This window comes from Saccoglossus kowalevskii, chromosome 2 (assembly GCF_978046115.1).
Source record: "Saccoglossus kowalevskii chromosome 2, keSacKowa6.1, whole genome shotgun sequence".
NCBI classification, from domain to species: Eukaryota; Metazoa; Hemichordata; class Enteropneusta; family Harrimaniidae; genus Saccoglossus; species Saccoglossus kowalevskii.
The window spans coordinates 33,029,994-33,050,634 of NC_140642.1; the positions used below are offsets into that span (position 1 = coordinate 33,029,994).

At 33.6% G+C, this 20,641-nt stretch overlaps 1 protein-coding gene across 2 annotated transcripts; it reads right to left on the minus strand.

Annotated features, from left to right (window-relative positions):
• Positions 1-595: 595 nt before the first annotated feature.
• On the minus strand, positions 596-20,131 carry akt3-like (v-akt murine thymoma viral oncogene homolog 3 (protein kinase B, gamma)-like). 2 transcript variants are annotated; one of them, XM_085504101.1, is made up of 13 exons: positions 19,957-20,092; positions 19,489-19,572; positions 8,549-8,674; positions 7,049-7,160; positions 6,074-6,197; positions 5,331-5,462; positions 5,044-5,109; positions 4,738-4,929; positions 4,459-4,587; positions 4,059-4,273; positions 3,780-3,867; positions 2,551-2,656; positions 596-2,230 (listed from the first exon to the last, which is right to left on the minus strand). In XM_085504101.1, exons 2-13 carry the CDS (start codon positions 19,538-19,540, stop codon positions 2,151-2,153), a joined length of 1,422 nt encoding a protein of 473 aa, XP_085360227.1. In that variant the 5' UTR covers positions 19,541-19,572; positions 19,957-20,092; the 3' UTR covers positions 596-2,150.
• Positions 20,132-20,641: the final 510 nt, after the last annotated feature.

Genomic DNA, 20,641 nt, shown 5'->3' on the forward strand with positions numbered 1-20,641 from the left:
AAACACAGCAGCTGAAATGTGTTACAGCCTATTACTATTGTCATTGTTCAACTGCTGTGATATGTGTTACAGTTGTCAATCTAAACTTACTAGGAACATGTCACCTTACCGTGACCGCTTCTACGATTTTTATCTCTGGTGTCTTTAAAAAGTATCTTCAATTTTCATTGGATCTGTTCAGTCCTTCTTTCAAGTTTTTGTCGCATAATTTCGTACACCAATTTTCCTTGACCTGTTGACCTGTCAATCTATCGCAGCATTTCCTTACTCTGCAAAATAGATATTAGGGCGCGTACCTCTACGTCAAATCAGAAATTCCATGAAGTTACGAAGGATATTGTCTCCACCATAATTGAAATGAGAGGTTACTTCAAATTGAAGAAGACGATTGAGGGCCTGATTTGGGCTCCGATAGATAGGCCCTGCGTATACATAGTCGGGGCTCAACCCTACTGAGTTCAACCCCGAGGGTTTATTGGAGCCGAACTTGTCTCGAGCCGTAGAGCTCTGATAAAATGCTGTCGTGAGAACGTAGCATATGTTACAGAGGTATGACATCCCTTGTTCTTTCAGTCAATAATTACACATACACATCAATGATTGAAAGTGTCATCTAATGGTGGTAGTTATATATATATACATAATTAATGAGGTCACAACAGTTCCTTAATAGTGTCAAACACAGTATCAACAATTTACAGGTAACTTTTTTTTTATTCAACTTTTCTCATCAGCTTAGATTTAGTAATTTTTTTTTAACATAAATGCTGTTTCAAATTTGTAAACGGATTAATATCGAAACATGCTCTCGCTTTATTTTTCATAATTAGATTTACCGAAGTGGATCAGCATGGCTGAAAATGATGGAGGTTGATTTTCTATTAACTGCATCTGGCATTTACATAAACTGTCAATTTCATTAATTAAAATAATCGTTTCAAGAGTCATTCATAAAAAAAAAAAATGGAAAAAAAAATGAACATTCAGTTTTGTGAGACACGTATCAACAATATGACCCACTACTTTTCTAAATACAGTAAATGTGTATCCCAGTCATGGTACCCCCTCCCTCACCCTACAACGAAAATCAGCCCCCCCCCCCTCGCCTGTATTTACAGCCAAGTATACACAACTGCTGCTAAAACATCCTCATCTGTGATTGGTTCATGATACATTAAACAAAAACAAGAGGTATATGAGGAGTATGAATTGCTAAGCATCTAAAACAATGCAGTTAACATGCTAAAAGTCAATATATTCCCAGTTTTAGGGATTGCTTTTTTCAAAGCTTTTATTTCACTAATAACATATTTCCCCCGGGTCCCTCATATATTTTGTAATGTAACTACCTGTATGTCATTGAATATACATAGATCTATGTGCAACAACTCAACAAAGACGTAATGTAATTTTTCATTAACAAGAAGCAGCTAATTTGTATTGCTATGTTGTTGTGTTGTTTTTTTTTTCGCACGAAACACTCAAGTGAGTGAGCGAGATATTATGAAGTTGAAAAAGTGACACTGCTGATAAAATAAAAACAAAAATAAAATAAACACCATTTTTATAAAAGATAATCTCTCTACAAGTTTTGTTTTGTTTTTGAAGGGAGAAACACACAAAGCATTCTTCACGTGTATTTTCATACAAACGACAAAAGTTGGGAAAGGAGAGAAACACACAATCCGCTTAAAAATTTACATCATAAACTATGTGCGCTCTATGGGCATGAACGATGGCAAGACGGATACTACATATCTCGTTGAGCAATACAGTCAAAGAGTATGGTGGACAAACTAAGTTGTATCAACTTATACATATAATTCCTATTCATCGCACGACACTCCATCACTGGCTTGGTACGTATCTAATGGATGCAAAGCTTAAAATATCAACTATGAATGATTTACAAATTAAAAAAAATATAGACAAGACAATGACTGATTATATAGACGGACTTCAATGGCACACAAAATGAGAGATTTCTGATGAGTCTTCTTATTATAAAACACTATTTTTTTTTTTAGCTGCAGTGTGTGAGCTCAATGGAATATTTACATTCCAGGTGAAGTGATGCGTTTGGTACAATGAATCTATGTGCACACTGTCGCTATCTTCAATTCACAGTATGTTTATCAGAGTTTGTTCTTTCACTTTTTTAACACTCCTTTCTCGGCCGAGTAGGAAAACTTCTCAAAATGAGGCGGCTCCTCTTGAATGGGGTCCAAAACTAGACAAAAAAAAAAAGAAGAAATAGTTCATCAGCAGCCCATCGTTGATCTGTTCCCTCATTCCAATAACAAGAATGCATGGAGTACCGGTACTACTTGATGTAACCATTTATACTACTTGATGTAACCTTTATACTACTTGGTGCACAATTTATACTACTTTATACACCCTTTATACTACAGTACTTGATACACTCTTTATACTCTTGATTTATTTTTTCCCTAGGCAGCACAGCATAATTACTGCTAAAGACACCAACATGGTTTGCTTTCTTAAGTCAATTAAATGATCACAGAGAAAACAACTGCTGATACATACCACTATCTATTGGAGGTGTGAGATCTACTGGTTCTCCTGTGAACTCGGCATCGAAAAATCTAGTATCTGTGTCAGACGTCACCTCTGGTTTGAATGGTGGCGTCACCTGGAATGATAAAATAACACAGTATCTCGTAACCATGTGAAATACACTTTTATTACTTTTCACAAAACTACCTAAACATGAATAACTTTTTTACAAGACCGGCGGAAATCAGAAATTATGTTCATTTGCTCCATAATGCAATTGAATAATACATTGTGAAAAATGTTGAATTGAAATGCTTTTCAAATGTTGATATATATTACAGTGTTCATCGTAAAGAAACTGTTGGTAGCAGGGAATATTGACAGGTTGACCGCAACTCTGAAAAGATTCAATCTCAACTGATCTAATCTTATCAAACTGTTATGTACCTTTACTATTTTCAGTGTACTTTAAAATTAACACATTAAAAAAAAGTGACTGAAAGTAAGTGTGAAGCTCGGTTTGTATTTCTTGGTGTTCAAAAGTTGAAAGTGAATATACATGACAACGCCTAATGTTAGTATTCCTGGCAATACCACCAAAGACAAGGTTGGCCACCAGAGAATGCTTGAAGGCAATGATGAAATTAACAAGTAATTCACTATCAATGAACCTATCATCACTTTTAAATTAGTTAAATACCTATGATGAATAAAGACAAAGTTTATCAATAAATCCAAAAATGTTCATAATCAGCTGTTTATTTACTTACTAATCAAGACAGGAACAGGTGAAATGTTTTGCAAATGAAATACAATTAACCTGCATTTTAATCCAGGTAAATAAATCAGACAGACTCACACTGAAACGGATAGTTCCTTACGGCTGCCTTGTTTTTTTTTTTACTGTTGATAAGTGATATGCAAATTACCAGAACATGCTCAAAGCTATTAAGGGAGCAGTAAAACAAAGAGTTGGTGGTGGTGGGTGTGTCAAATTTACATGATTTTGACCCTCATCTGGACATGGCTCTGGCAGGTAAGGGTTATATTTCAATTTTTATTTATGAATTCATAGTAATGATGTATAAATTGTATGTAATTTTAACCAAATAATAATAGTAAATAATACATTTTTTGTAATAATCCCATTTTATTTAACTGATTTGTATTTGTATCAAAAAATATAATTGTACACTATGCTAATTAGTATGCAAATTCATATGCTAATTAGTCACAATTCTGTTGTTTATATCACCAACCTTTTTATTATAAAGTTCGTCCCAATCTACTGACTCAAAAAATTTATGTTCCATAATTTCCTTAGCATCTTCCGGTCCACCACCGAGCCTGTGAACAGAAGAAAAATAGAGAAAGATTTTCATTTTGTGCAAGACATTTTATCACAAGTTTCAGTATAACGGCAACATTTATAACTGAAAAAAAATCACTTGGGCCCTAAAAAACAGTGACTTTGTGAAGTTTCGAATCGGCACTGTACAATGTTGCCATATTGATAAATGAAAGCATTTGTAACACACCGTAGTTTGGGATCTTTAATTAACAACCCTGACAACAGGGTTTTCCCATGATCTGACAAATTCTTAGGGAACCTAATATCTTCTGTAAGTATCTTCTCAAATAAAACTTCATGATCTCGATTGTAGAAAGGTAATCTGCCGCACATCATTTCATACATAACAACACCGGTACCCCACCAATCAACGGCACGGCCATAGTCATTATCTTCTAAAACCTACAGCGTAAAAACAAAACTAATGACATGTTCTGCCACTAGATGGTGCTAGACAGTGCAGGGTTGAATACATCAAGTTGGATTCACACATACCAGGATAATCAATTTGTAAATGTATATGCAGATAGTGTCATTGATTTTTAACATAAACATTACTTTTATATAAGGTCTTAGAGTATACTTACCTCTGGAGCTAAATACTCTGGCGTACCACAAAATGTTTTTGTCGTATCTCCATAAGATATTTCTTCTTTACACAAACCAAAATCTGTGATCTTAATATGACCTTCTTTGTCTAACAATAAATTTTCCAACTATTGCAAAAAAAAAAAAAAAGTAAAAAAAAAAAGTAAAAAAAAAAAGTTCAATCTTCTAGAAAGCATCAGAAAATCTGTAAACAAATACTTCCATGATCATTTACCCGGTACAGATGAAAAAAATTACATTCTTTTTCATGATCATACCTTTAAATCTCTGTAAATTACGTTGCAGGAATGAAGATACGCTAAAGCCGAGACGATTTCAGCGCCATAAAATCGAGTACGTTCTTCAGAAAACACCCTTTCCCTTGAAAGGTGGAAAAACAATTCACCACCATTGACATATTCCATGACGAAGCACAGTCTGTCTTTTGTTTGAAATGAGTACTTCAGCGACTGGAACAAAAGATGAATTTAAAGTTATAAGATATAAATAAGGTCTCAGTTTGAATATTTTTTCCAGAGGAAGGAAAACTTGCTATTTTACTTAAATAAATAGCAATAACTTACTGTAAGAAATGGATGTCTTGTTGTTTGAAGTACTCTGTTTTCTGTCAATGTATGCGCAACTTCATCCTGAAAACACAAATAAACAGAATTAGAACAAACTTTCTTTGCAAACCTGTTTTCAAGTACACTTAGCAAATTTCAGGGGGAAAGACAAAGAAAGTAATAGACGCAAGAAATTATTGCAAGAGGAGCTCCTGGTATGTATTTTGAGTATTATTACATAACACAGCAAGAAGAGGGTTGGAAACAACAACAAAACCAAGTGAGGCCACAATAATCAATACTACCTTTGCCACAATAACTTCTTTCTTTAAAATCTTGATGGCATAGTGCATTCCGGCTGTTTTTTCCCTGACAAGAATAACCTTGCCAAAAGTCCCTTTCCCTAAAACCTTCAAAAACTGAAAGTCTTCCAATGTCTATAATGAGAACAAAACAAAATGTTAGTGTCACAAATGAAGTCTGCAAATGTTTTGCTTATTGTACAAATTCAAATTTACAGAGAAAATAAAAAAAAATACTGCTTTATTTTCGACAATATTTTTCCAAGTGAGAAATGACAAATGTTGTAGTAGTGAATAATTTTACTTGGGTCCTCAAATCAGAAATTCCTCTTCAGAAACAACGTACAAATTACCACATAGTGAATATTCTTAGTGGCACACTTTTACAGTGGGAGTTATTCCTGGGATACTCTTACAGCAAAGTCTGTATGTTTCAGCAAGGATGGATAGTCTGAACTTTCAAATCAGGCCACTGTTTATTGTTCAGATGATATCAGTAGAAAGCCCAATAAATGTGCACTCCTGTAAATTATGGATTGTTGTTCAGGAAAACCGGCCTCAGATTGTTACCTGTATATGGATATTTTCTGTACTAGTATTGTGAGGAAAATGAGTGCACTGTCATCAAAGTCAAACATTTGGTATGAAATTTCAAATAAATATATTCAACTGCAAAACTTCACAAACACAGGATGGTTTGTATATGACAAAGAAAGAGTCATTAAACAAATTCTATTTAAACTTACAACTTTCTTCGGCTTTTGATCAGGTAACTGATCGTCCTCATCACTGCCTGCTGCTTGACTTTTTCGTTCCTCGTCTTCTTTGATGGCAGTCGCTACTGACTGAATAGCCTCAATCCATTCTTTCCTACAAAAACACAAAATCAGCCACAATGTAGAAAAGAACAAAATAGTTTAAAATTGTTTTCTGTTTATTATTTGTTATTAAGTCAGATTCATCTTAGGAAAAACAAGCGTGATTGTTAGATCCATTAACTGAACAACCAACATGCGTGAAAATGCACTATATAGCTGACCCTTGTCCCTCGTCCGCTGTGGTTGCTCTCCCTTCATTAACCAATTTTATCTTCTACGATTTTTTATTCTTCTGTGTATTTTTATTCGCTTTTCACACTCGCAGGCTAATTTGATTTCTTGAAAAGGGTTACAACTAAATGTCATGATAAAATTGCTTGAAATTGTCACTACAGATAATTTGACGCATATCCGATGGTGCCCAAGCATCGAGGTGACTAGTGGCATCACTGCGTTAATGTGTTATTATAATCCTTGAAATAGACAGATTTATAAAAAACAACAAGAGCATTAGACCTGTAAAGGTTTATGCCAAACTGGTTGTAAATGTCATTAATATTTTTATAACATAAATGGCTTTAAGGCGGTATCATTGATGAACAAATAAAAATTCTATGAATAGAATCAAGCCTTAAGCTGATTCCTGTCAATGGATGTATTAGAAAACATTTATCTCATTTCTGGTTTCTAACAAAAATTCAGAGATGATGGGGGGGGGGGGGGTATTGTTATAACACATAAGAGCTGATGACATAACAATCAAGTATGAATACTTAATAATTAATAATAAAACAAAGCACCCACATAAACAGTATTGCAACAGAGTTAGCATTTTAACACTGAGTGAGATTAGTTGGCTCATATCTAGAAGATGAAGCTTCATACAACTAATACAGTTATTACCTTGTTTCTGGAGTATCAACATGAAATGTCCTTTCTATTACAGATGTCCATTGTAAACAGCGAATAATAAATGTGTTCGATTTGGGTTTTTCGGTTTCCATCAGCTGACATTCTGTGAGGAAGACAGTTAAATTCCTTAAAATACTTTCCAGTAATTGCAAAATTCCTCTGAAACTTGTAGATTTATCTTGGTTTGTGAATAATGTTAATGTGCGCAGTTTCTGTTTTGTTCATAAAGAATGTGAATAGTGTGTCAACAATTTAAATCATTCTGTTTCCTGATTTGATTCAAGATGGCAGACTGACGGACATTTTTTTTTATTCTGATCATTCTTGAGTTATCCAAAAACTCACTTTTTTGAGATAGTCAGTGATAAATCAGAATATAAACTGACAAGTTTGCATAGTTCCCATGTAGTTTTATTGTAAAATGGAGTTGGCAAAAAAATGTTGGTATTACAGTGTTGTAACTGAAGTGTGTGTTAGTTAGTGTGCGTTTCTATTACAGGTACATGTATGCAATTAACGGAACAGATACAATGGTGCTTCAGAGAAAATAGACTTAATAGTTATTCTAATCACAGTATAACTTCAAAAATAAGTTACTTTTCAGTGTATTGCAATATCAATCTTTGGATATCTGTTAATTAAACAAGCACATTTCAATTAAAGAACAGAAGATATTAGAAAATGAACAATATGCATAGTATCAATGCAATGGGACTTGCTGTTTTCAACAAGAATTCAAAAATATCATTTTTCACCATAAATGATTGTGGTTTTTAACAAGAAGAAAATATCACTTTTTACCAAAAATGACAAAAATATTCACCAAAATTAGATAATTAAAGATATCATTACAAAATGAACAAATCTGAGAGAGGTCCACATGTAGTAACTATATATGTAATAATATCAAAGCAATTGGACTTGCGGTTTTTAACAAGAAGTCGAAAATATCACTTTTTACCAAAAATGACAAAAATATTCACCAAAATTAGAGAATTGACGATATCATTACAAAATTAACAAATTTGAGAGAGGTCCACATGTAGTACCTATATATGTAATATCAAAGCAATTGGACTTGTGGTTTTTACCAAGAAGTTGAAAATATCACTTATTACCAAAAATGACAAAAATATTCCCCAAAATTAGAGAATTAAAGATATCATTACAAAATGAACAAATCTGAGAGAGGTCCACATGTAGTAACTATATATGTAATATCAAAGCAATTGGACTTGCAGTTTTTAACAAGAAGTCGAAAATATCACTTTTTACCAAAAATGACAAAAATATTCACCAAAATTAGAGAATTGAAGATATGATCATGAAATGAAATGAACAAATCTGAGAGAGGTCTACCCAAGGTACATATACACCAAGTATCAAAGCATTCAGACTTGTAGTTTTCAAGAAGAAGTCGAAAAAGTAAAACATTGACACGAACGCCAGACGACGGACGATCACAGCGGAGCTAATAAAAGAATTACTTACTTGCCACAGAGAAGTTATTGAGGGGGTCATTTACATCACTTTGTGAGGGTTTTTCTTTGAATCCTATGAAGGAGCCATCAGACTTTAGTACAAAATATCGAGGCCTCCAGTTTTTTATATATTCACCTAGAAAGGTAAAGAAGCACTGGTGGTTGGTGGAATACAGATAAAGAAATGATGCAGTAATATAATACATATTAATTAGTTAATTAGCATATATCCCATCACAAAAATCTCAGAATCTGATTTATTTCTATGATATCTTCATATTCAATTTATTCCCCCACCAATTAATGCACCACTTCTGCCCAAACAAAATGCGATTGTTTTTACACTTACAAGTTGTGCTACTGATTGGAAGGGGAGGATTAGTATTATCAGGGAACCGCTGATGTGATGTTGATTTCTATGAAACTGAATCAATGATTTTATGAGTACATTAGGGATATTAATTTGCATATTATGTAACACAATAAATTAGGGTTTGAAATTTTGTAGAAAGGAATGTGGTTTGAGCCCACTCACAATAATGTACTAATTTGTAGCCAAATATCTTCTACTATGTTACATACATGTACATGTATTAGTCTAGGTTTCCATATTTGTCAACCAATGTGCCCTGTAACAGGACTGATTTGGTAAAGATTCCGAGTCAAAAGAGAATCCCCCAAATCAAGCTGAGTCAGCTTGTTGACTGCTGGGTGGAATCTGTGGTCCAGTCATCAAGAAAAAAAAAAAAAATTGAATGCGACTATTGAGATGACTTGAGGCACAAAAAAAAAAATGTTGTGGTCCCTGATTTCCTTTGTATTTACCCTTATTTTGTTTATAAAACATGAATTTCATTTTACCAAATTACAAATTTCATAATTATAGCAAGATATTTCTTTTAAAATCACTATATATCAATGTATGATTTTCTGTTGCATCAACAACATGCCAGTGAATTAACACGATTTGCATCACAGCAAATGTATGCGCATCAGTGGCGCATCATATCGGCATAGAGGGCACACTGGTGAGCACACACACAAAAGTATTTATTTGGTTACACTGTACTATACCACAAAGCTATAATTTTTGGCAAAAATGTCTGGCAATAAATAATAATATCATCCTATATTTCAGAGGGCAGTGGTCATCAGATTTGGGTTTATAAACATAACCCATGACGCTCTTACTAACAATTTCAATACGACAACAAGTACAAGCTGAATGTAATTTACCCAAAATACTTCGGTAATTTTTTTTTTTCTCATACACTCTGAGCTGAGAAACGAATGTGATAAACGCATACAGTCTTGCATCTGATGTATGCACAACATGACAACCACCCTTTAATTTCATTTTAACGAAACAGGACCTCAAAATAACTAGATCATGTTGGCTACATGCTCATAATATTTTGCAGTATATGATTCATGCTTTGAAATATTTTATGATCGATGTCATGCCCACATAAGGTAACTAACACTGAATATTGCAGGCAGTTAGGTTGACTGCTAATTGCCAGTCATGTACGTGATGAATGTTGGCATTGCCAATGAATCATCTTTATATTACACTTGTATTTCTCTAAAAAATTAATGTAAAAGTAAGCCATATTGACCAGAACAGAAGTTAAGCTTTCTATTGTTGTATTCATATACATGTATATACATAACATAGTAATTCGGTCAGGAGGAATTCTATTTCTAAATTGGTCGTTAACATAAATAATAATATTTTCAACTTTCAACAAACAAAATAGTACTAAATTTAATATAAACCAATCCAGTTTATTTCATGGAGTAATACCTTGATTATTTTTTATGTGTTAAAACCATCAATCAATAACTACAAGGAATGAATGCTGTATTTTCTCTATTACATTTTTGTAGTATGAGGTGGTATAAGAAATATTTGAATGATTCAGTACAAAATAAATATAACTGTTAGTTTTCTTGAAAATGAGTGTAGGAACTACCATATTTTCTCTATTACGGTAGTAACACACGTGCTTACTTAAATGACAGACATGCGTCCATGGTTATGATATAGACTACATATTCTATAGTCACATTTAATGTTCCAATACCAATTTTTGTGTTTTAAGCACTTCTATTGGAGTTGTGCTTCTAATAGAACAAATACGGTATACGACATTACCCCATGTTTAAAACTAGGTCGTTATTTTAACGTGGCCTACATTTCACAATCAACTGTTGCTGGCCATGGCAATATAAAAATATAAACTAGAAAATATGTCAAATACAAAGTGTAATGTTTTTACACTAATAGGTACGACTTTTCGATGTTACCCATGTTTTGAGTACTCACTGTTTCCAAAATCACTATTAAACAACATTAAAAAAATGAGGTCAGTGATGTAGCAACATTTGCCACATTATTGGAAGCAAAGTGAAAACGATAAAAAATGGCGACACAATTGAAACAAATTGAGGTCAATGGTTCACAGATCTGCTCGGGTAAATAATTGTTATCATTATTCTAAAACTGACAAACCTGAGCAAAACCTATCGCGAGTGATAATTAGCTACAAAAAATATTAGACCAGAGGGTGTATTCCATTTATATGTGTGGTAAAATTTGATGGCAGAACCATACACTTGCGTCATATTGTAATGCCCATTTCTGTCAAGAATCAGCTTAAAAAACATAGATGACATGATAAACTCAGCATTTCTCAAATGAAAAAACAAAGGGCTACACAAACATGGAAAATCATGATTGCCACAATCAACTCCAAAGGACCTTACTGTCGTCACATATTTAGACAAATTTATGCGCTAAATCAGATCCAAGGCATAATATTGACGGGATTTTAACATAACGTCAACTATCAAGGAGTGTTTCTCATTTATATGACAATACATGATAACAATCTAATGATGGCGAGACCATGTACAAAATGTAATTCTGCCCATCAGGAAATGTTGGTTCAAAAATACATGTACGGTACTCACTCATCCGCTAATCAACAGAAAAGTTATACTTTCATTCATTTGATGCGTTGTTTACTGACATTTTTCTGCGTGCAAATATTTTTGATTTATACACGTTATGCAAGAAACGTTGTGTTGCTTTTAAAAATTAGTAAACATTGCATCATTTATGAAAATAAAGCAAACTGCCTAAAGACAAATGCAATTGTTGGGGGTAAGTAAGGGACGACGTCAAAAGATCGATGTCGGCTAAAAAACTTAATTCCTTTAGTTTTTTTCCAAACCCCCCTACTGAAACTTAATTGATAAATATTGGTCATGGCGTCAGACTACATTCCCCATTAAATACAAATTGATAATCGAACAGTAGTATTGCATAGCAGTTGGTTGTCAGTTGGGTGGGTTTAAAAAGATTTTACAAATTCACCTCATTTGACGCACAGATTTACACTCGAACCAAACCATTTTTCTGTTTTTTTTCCCTTTTCGGTTATTTCTGTCCATGATTGGATAGAAAAAACAAACAAACTACAAATACTCCAAGATTTTTTTGACTTCATTAAAAAATAAAATCGTTTTTGTAGGATGGAAACTTTTTGAGGTCAAAACCACCCACCCCCAAACTAAAGGAAATAAGTTTTTTATCCGACATCGATCTTTTGACGTCGTCCCTAAGGAGGAGCTCAAAGTAATCAACATATCCTATATAATATTTGAGTGGGGATTTGTCAATGCACAGGCACAGACTGGACAGGGGATTTCCTTCTCATTCATAAATTCAAACACACACTCAAACGTTATAAGAATAATCAACACACCATTTCACATGAACTAAGTATCAGTCTGAGATTTGCATTTAACAATGTGTTTCATTTTTCAAAGTCTCGTCATTCAGACAACACATGGTTTCTTGAGAGACAGCTTTCATCGCCGAGACAGGGGACCCATCAACATTTTTCTATGCTAAAAACATCTTGCTTGCACAGCTGACAATTTTTTTAAATTATTTTCATCACAAGTTTTCAAAAACAATTACTGAATACTCACATGTAAGACTGGAAATGCCCACTAAAAATGATACTCAAATTGAACATTTATCATAATAAATCCTAAAAAAAAAATGTTATTCACCTAAGATTCTATTACACGCACACAGTCTCGTCGTTTAAACAAATTAAGTTGCACGATTGTTATTGGCTCAATGACGAGAAAATATTATTGGCTTTTGGATTTCCGTATGAGCAATGTTAACCAGTACATGTAGGCACCCACTGTTTCAGCCAATCATAATGACTGTAGCAAACAATTCCAGTGATTGACATAGAGAAACGAAAAACAGTGGCTATGGATTTGGAAATCAGTGATGAAATGTAACAAGACATGTGTGATTGGCGGTTCAAACAATAGCATCAATAAATAGTTTTTTTTTTTTTTATTTCACTTAATTTTATTTTCCCTTTCAGTGAAAATAGATTCAAAGCAACAATCAAGTACACCATACACAAAACAAGTCTAGTGTGGCCTCTAATATGGCTACACCATAAAGCTTTGTGTCTTGGAGTTAAAAATGTTTTTGCATCACACAGAGTCCCTGCACACTATAAATCTTCATGTAAGAACTTTAAATGTTATCAAGCTTTGTACTGAGAGTCCAATTTTCTAAGAGCACACAATGACTTGTTTTAGTTACTACACATTTATTAACTCCCAGTTCCTTCTTAGACCATTTTTTATCGGCAATAATATAAGACATTGAATTATTGGAAAAGAAAAAAGGAGGGAAGGAAGGGCGGAGAGGATGAAATCAATCAGCATGATTTGTTGTTCATTTCATTCATTCTACAGTGTTACCTTCAACGGGAGTGGAATGTTTTTTTGTACTGTGGTTAAATATGCCACTAATAAATTAGGTCAAGGTTCAGCGTACAAGCTGTTTCACACATAACACTCGACATTGGTACTCACTACAATAACTTTATAAAAACGACCTAATCTAAGTGCGCGCCAAGTTGTATCATGCCACATTCGCACACACAAATATACCAACGTACCCTACACATAAAATGCTTTGTATCTGAGCACATGCCATCAGCACCTACTCTAAAACAGTTTGAAATAGCTACATATCATTTTATTCTAATTAGCGACATCATAATTTAGCAAAATTGTGGATTAGCTAAAATAACATGCTAAAAAGACACGTTTTACAGTAATTGCAATTTAACAATAAAGATTACTCAGGATCACAATATCATCTCATTGAATATACAGGCAATGTCAAACCAGTTCTAATTACACAATTTACTTCCATACATGGAGGTATAGGAAGAGGAGAGAGGACGCTATTGTACTCTTCTGTTCTATGATCGCTTCAATTTAGTTACTTGGTAAAAATTCCCATAACATCAGCACACAATCGAATTGACTGGGCTTATCTGAAAGCTGAAGCGATGGTGGGTTGAAAAAAAAAAATAGACAATGGCAATAATGCTTGAAACAAAAGATATGAATCTGGATTAAAACTCTTCCTCTCTCCTCCTCCTCCTAATACCCCCATGTTCCATATAAGGTAATATCGAGCTCTACATGAATAATCGATACCTAAAAATGATACAACTTTGATATAACTTCAAGAATTACGCATTCCAATCTTTCTTATATTCCCAATTAAACAAAGTCAGATCCTGACTAAAACTGTTGTAACCACAAGCAAATAATTTCCCAGCAGTAACAGACATTTTATAATCAAAATTGTATAATTTGTTTTTCAAGACTAAGCATAAAAGTGAGCATGCTCCAGTGTGTAATATTAAGTTGATTTTCATGAAAACTAACAGATATTGTAGGACACCAAATTTCATATAAATTTGGACTCTATTTGCTTATCAATTCAAATTAGCATTTGTACCAAAATAAAATCAGATATTATACTAAGCACATGTACCATATATTAGAAGAGAGGCGTACGTCCAACGAAAGAGAAATAAATAAATTTAAATTAAAAATGACTTTTTTTTGACCATAGAAACACCTCTGTAATTTAACTAAGCGTAATACGGTACGTTTATGTAGCTTAATCTCATTCGGGATATTTCATGTTGAACCGCGACAGTCAGTGTACATCATGCAATCAAATACAACAAAGTGTTTTACATGTACTGAATGTCACACAGGACCCATGACGTTGTGACATCGACTTTGCTGCCTTAAGGCACATTGAATAATTTATGACTTAAAATGTAGTTAAGTCCATTCTCAACATGCAACACAGTAAACATGAATACAACTATGTTCCAAGAAATATCTGGAAAAAAAAAGTTTCCAAAATATAAATTTACAAAAAAAGTGAATCTCCTTAAGCTTGAAGAATTCTTCCAATTTCATAATTTATTCTGAATCGATATTATGAAACGAGATGATGTTTATGTGATAACTTGTGCTGCCAAGCAAGGAGTAAGATGAAGAGGAGATTTTGCCACGACCTTAGAACTACATGGCAAACAATGAACCTAAATAGTTTTTTAAAATTCATTTACAATTACCAGAGAGAAATACAATTACATTAAGTAAAATATTATATTCTCACTGACATTCATTTAAACTGTATTCTCTCATCAAGGTTTTTTTTTTTGCAGTTCCTCTTCTGCAAATATCCTGACAAAAACAGTGTATGTGTAAACATAATAGCATGCACACAAGCTGAATAACAAGAAAAGAAGAACTAAAAGTTGAAACACCTTCCCCGGATCTTAATTTACTAGTGTAAACAGTGTTAAGCAACCTTGAACACAGTGCTTTCATGAACAACTAAAGTGAAATAAGGCTGTCAATACTGCAACCCTGACATGATAGTAGATTGAATGTACCAGGGGGAAAACATGTTTACAATGATAATGAATAAATTGACATTGACAACTATCCAATAAAAAAAAAAGAAATCCTATGAGATCCATTTACGAAAACAAAAGCATGTTTTATTTCAGATGTAGGGAAGGAATGTATTTGCCTTTCAATGTATATCATACATTATATATATAGATGCATGTATCTCAGTTTATTCAAAGTCAGCAATGCAATGCAATGTTCATATTGTGCAGAATTTACATACTCCCATGAATGAAGACGTCACTTACACTGAACCACAAAGAATGACATCACTTACACTGAAACACAAAGAATGATGACATCACTTGCACTGAAACACGAAGAATGATGACATCACTTGCACTGAAACACAAAGAATGATGACATCACTTACACTGAAATAAAGAATGACATCACTTGCACTGAAACACAAAGAATGACGACATCACTTGCACTGAAACACAAAGAATGATGACATCACTTGCACTGAAACACAAAGAATGATGACATCATTTGCACTGAAACACAAAGAATGAAGACATCACTTGCACTGAAACACAAAGAATGATGACATCACTTGCACTGAAATACGAAGAATGATGACATCATTTGCACTGAAACACAAAGAATGAAGACATCACTTGCACTGAAACACAAAGAATGATGACATCACTTGCACTGAAATACGAAGAATGATGACATCATTTGCACAGAAACACAAAGAATGAAGACGTCACTTACACTGAAACACAAAAAATGACATCATTTGCACTGAAACACAAAGAATGATGACATCATTTGCACTGAAACACAAAGAATGAAGACATCACTTGCACTGAAACACAAAGAATGATGACATCACTTGCACTGAAACACGAAGAATGATGACATCATTTGCACTGAAACACAAAGAATGACATTACTTGCACTGAAACACAAAGAATGAAGACATCACTTGCACTGAAACACAAAGAATGATGACATCACTTGCACTGAAACACGAAGAATGATGACATCACTTGCACTGAAACACAAAAAATGATGACATCACTTACACTGAAATAAAGAATGACATCACTTGCACTGAAACACAAAGAATGATGACATCACTTGCACTGAAACACAAAGAATGATGACATCATTTGCACTGAAACACAAAGAATGAAGACATCACTTGCACTGAAACACAAAGAATGATGACATCACTTGCACTGAAATACGAAGAATGATGACATCATTTGCACAGAAACACAAAGAATGAAGACGTCACTTACACTGAAACACAAAAAATGACATCACTTACACTGAAACACAAAGAATGATGACATCATTTGCACTGAAACACAAAGAATGAAGACATCACTTGCACTGAAACACAAAGAATGATGACATCACTTGCACTGAAACACGAAGAATGATGACATCATTTGCACTGAAACACAAAGAATGACATCACTTGCACTGAAACACAAAGAATGAAGACATCACTTAAACTGAACAGCAAGAAATGATGACACAAAGAATTAAAGCAAACATCAGTGTTTTTACCCAAAGTACTAAATAAGCAGCCCAATTTGCATACAATTATCATAGCTAATGATCAATTATATTATTTGTATTGTCTGAAAAGGAAAAGCAGCAGGGTGACTCAAAAAGATGGTAAATACTGTGAAGAACACTTAAACTTCTATTACTTGAATTTATAGGATCACATAAGTGAGATGCATTGTGGTAGTTGCAATAAGTACACCAGGGCGGTAAGTTCATAATGCGAGATCTAAATGCAACTTATTTCAAATTTTTCATTCAATCATATTGTCATGGTTGAATGATGCACTCTCTCTTACCAACACCATTGCAGTGAAGACTTCTCCTTTCACCTCTGTATATAATTAATTAATTATGCATGCATTACATAAACACTGTTTCATACAACATCACACATGTGTAAGACTTATTAATGTTACATCATAAAAATGTTAATACTTGAGGTGATAGACAGGTGAATTGCGGAAATGTGACTGAAACAATTAATACTGAGACATACTTCTTGATAGTGAGACACTTTGAATGTTGACAGTACGAGAACCATTGATATACCAGGTCACATGAGGTCACACCAGGTTACATCAGTTAGTCTATAGTAATGTCAAATCTAATTACCGGTAAATATGTACGCAAGTTCACTGGTTGCTAGGTTACAGAGCTATTTTTTCCTGGACAAAACTAAAGACTGTACTGTAAAATCTCAGTGTAAAAACTACGTAATCGCTCTGACCAGAAGTACATCGATTACCTTTTCACATTTGCTCAGACGAGAAGTACATATTGGGTATATTAAATTTAACATTATTATGCACGTCATGGTTGCCTTGCCAACTTAAAACCAACCCTATTTCATTATAGACAAATTTGGTAACTAAAAACTTTTTTTTTTTTTTTTATCAGTGACATTTATGATATTGATGCAAGACTGGATGTCTCTTATCGTGATACTTTAAAAAGGATCTACGAACAGGCCTTGCGTACAAGTCTGTGCATGTGAGTTCCCATGGCAATGTACTGAAGTCATGGAGACAGCCAATCAGGAGTGACACAGAATTTTGTGCCATGAGGGCACTCTGACTGGACTGGGAAGTACACTCTGAATGGCTGGACCCCAAGCTACAAATTACTGTGAACATTTTCAACGGAAGAAATTTACAAGTTCTCACTATTAAAAAAAAAATCCACAAATCACAGACAATTACATGCAATACATAAAAGTATTGATTAGGATAATGTTATTGAAACCGATCAAACACATTTTCAGAGATTCCCCGCTATTTCTTGGGATGCATGCAATTTTCACACATTTTCTTTTATAATTCAATGGTTTAACATAATTGGTCAATAGTTTAGCCATAACACAAACATGCCTACAGCATGTGGAAACACTACTTCCATTGTTTGGAGGTCAAAGTTTACTAGTTTTAGGTTCATGATTTTTTTTTTAATCCTACCGGTAAAACTACCGGTACGATTGAAAAAAGTAATCATTAATCCAACAGTGTTTCATCAAGGATTCATGACTGCACAATTCATGCTAATTTTTTGTAGAATTCCCCCACTATTTCTTGGGGTGTGTGTGATGTTCAATTTAGTGAATGGGCAATCAAACAGTATTTGTCTGTTTCACCCTTAAATTTTCAAATGTACCAAGCCATTTTTGAGGTAATTTTTCAACTTAGCTGATAATTTAAACAAGTCTTTTTAATATAATGGAAGAAGAAACTGCAAAAAATCCTGGATAAACAATAAAGCTTAATTATCATAACACAGATCAATTAAAATATGTGATTAACATAATCCATTGTTATGCAAATCAGCCAATATTCTAAGTCATATTCTGTGGGAGAACACTTTACTGTATTAGATGAAGGGGATTTTAATAAAATACCTTTTTATATTCAGACTGATGCATCCCCCATTTTTTCAGAGTGATGAAGAATTTTTTTCCCCACATCTTGATAAAATACCAAATCAAATAAAAACCAATTAATTCTGGCTGCTAGGAATTTCCACAATTTTACAGTGTTCCTTGGACAATTTTTACAAACCAGTGAAAATTGTGAAATTAAAGGGGTTTACATTATGTTTTGAAATGAAATAATGTTAAAAAAAAAGTTTTAAAGACAAAATTAAACAAGAGCTTTAAACCCCTTGCTATTGGGATACAACAGTGTGTATTAGTCAGATGAGATGAAAACCCCACTCACACCCCCACTTGCATACCCGCCCACTGACTATGCACTAATCAATACATTTTTTACTTTCATTTTCAGCACATTCACACGATGGAGTCAGTTAGAAAAAAAGGAATACACGAAGAAAAAACACGTTGTTTTGAATGTAAATAACTGTCACTTAAAATCAATAACAAACACGAAACTTGGCATTGCATGACATCACATAACTGATGTTTTCAGTAAAGTTCATCGTAAGTGAATTATGTACTTTACAAATGAAGTAAAAGTAAAAGATGAAATTAAATCAACCAAGCGATTATTTATTTTACCGGAAGTAATTCATATAAGAATGATAAAACAGCTTTCGATTTCTAAATGCGGAAGTCTTTAAAAAAAAACATACCTCGTTTCTGTACCCATCCTTCTTTTACAACCTGTGTTACGTCTGATGACATAGCGGGAGCCGAGGGCCCGATAGCACACTGAACTGAAAAAAAAAAACAACGTAATAAAATGTGGGTCATTTCAATGTCAAACACAGTGCGATGTTGTTATTTAAAAAGCGCATTACACTCTACGCAGGCAGAGAAAAACAAGTCAGTCTAGCCGAGAATTAAGAGGTCATCACGACTTTGACGACAAATTGCTATCTCATGATGAAAACATAAAATGAAAGATATAAATCGACATACGCGCCTGGACAACCAGGGCAACGGTTTATACATAAATAAAGTGATCAACGATCACTACCAATCGACAAATTGAGAACCGTATTATGCGCCAGATACAGAACAGAGCCAGCTTCTGACAGTCCAGTCAGGTAGATAATGGCTCGAGCTAACGCCCCGCACTTCCATAATAGTTCACATACTACGTGATAATTGCCGTCAAAATAAATCCGCCTTCATATAAGTGTAGCGATGACGTTCCTTGGCTTGTTCGTTCTCCTATCCACCGAAAGGGAATGACCAGTAAGTCACAAAACTTGTTACAAATCTTACTTTACAAAACCAGGAAGACACGCTTCCTCTTCTCCGTTGATCAGCTCAGTACGGTAGTGACGTCATGAATGTTATTTACATAATCTCGCAGAAAACGAGACTTTCGTCATTGGGATCAAAGTTCCAAAGGATTTCGAGTTCCAAATTGTAGGTCACACACCACAGTTGACTACTGTAAAATACTTTACTTTAGCTGGAATTAATTTTTGCTGAATAGACTGTTTGGGTGCTTTGTATGGATTTTATTTTCACTGATTTAAAAATTAATTCTAAGCGAAAAAAAATATTCTACAGTATTTTAAAAGACAATAAATGTTAATATTAGAATATTTATATTTAGTTATTATATTGTTGTTCCTGTTTTACATAAATAATTAGCAGTACAAAACTTGCCACAGAACTTATTGGGCTTTTCGTCTTTCTTTTTTATTCTTTTATTATTATTTATTATATTTTTTTTCTTCAATTTTTTTTCTCAATTCTATTTTTGAATTTTCTATCTTGTCTTTGGTTTTCAGGGATGCATGTTCTCCTAAACACTCGCCCATTAAATTA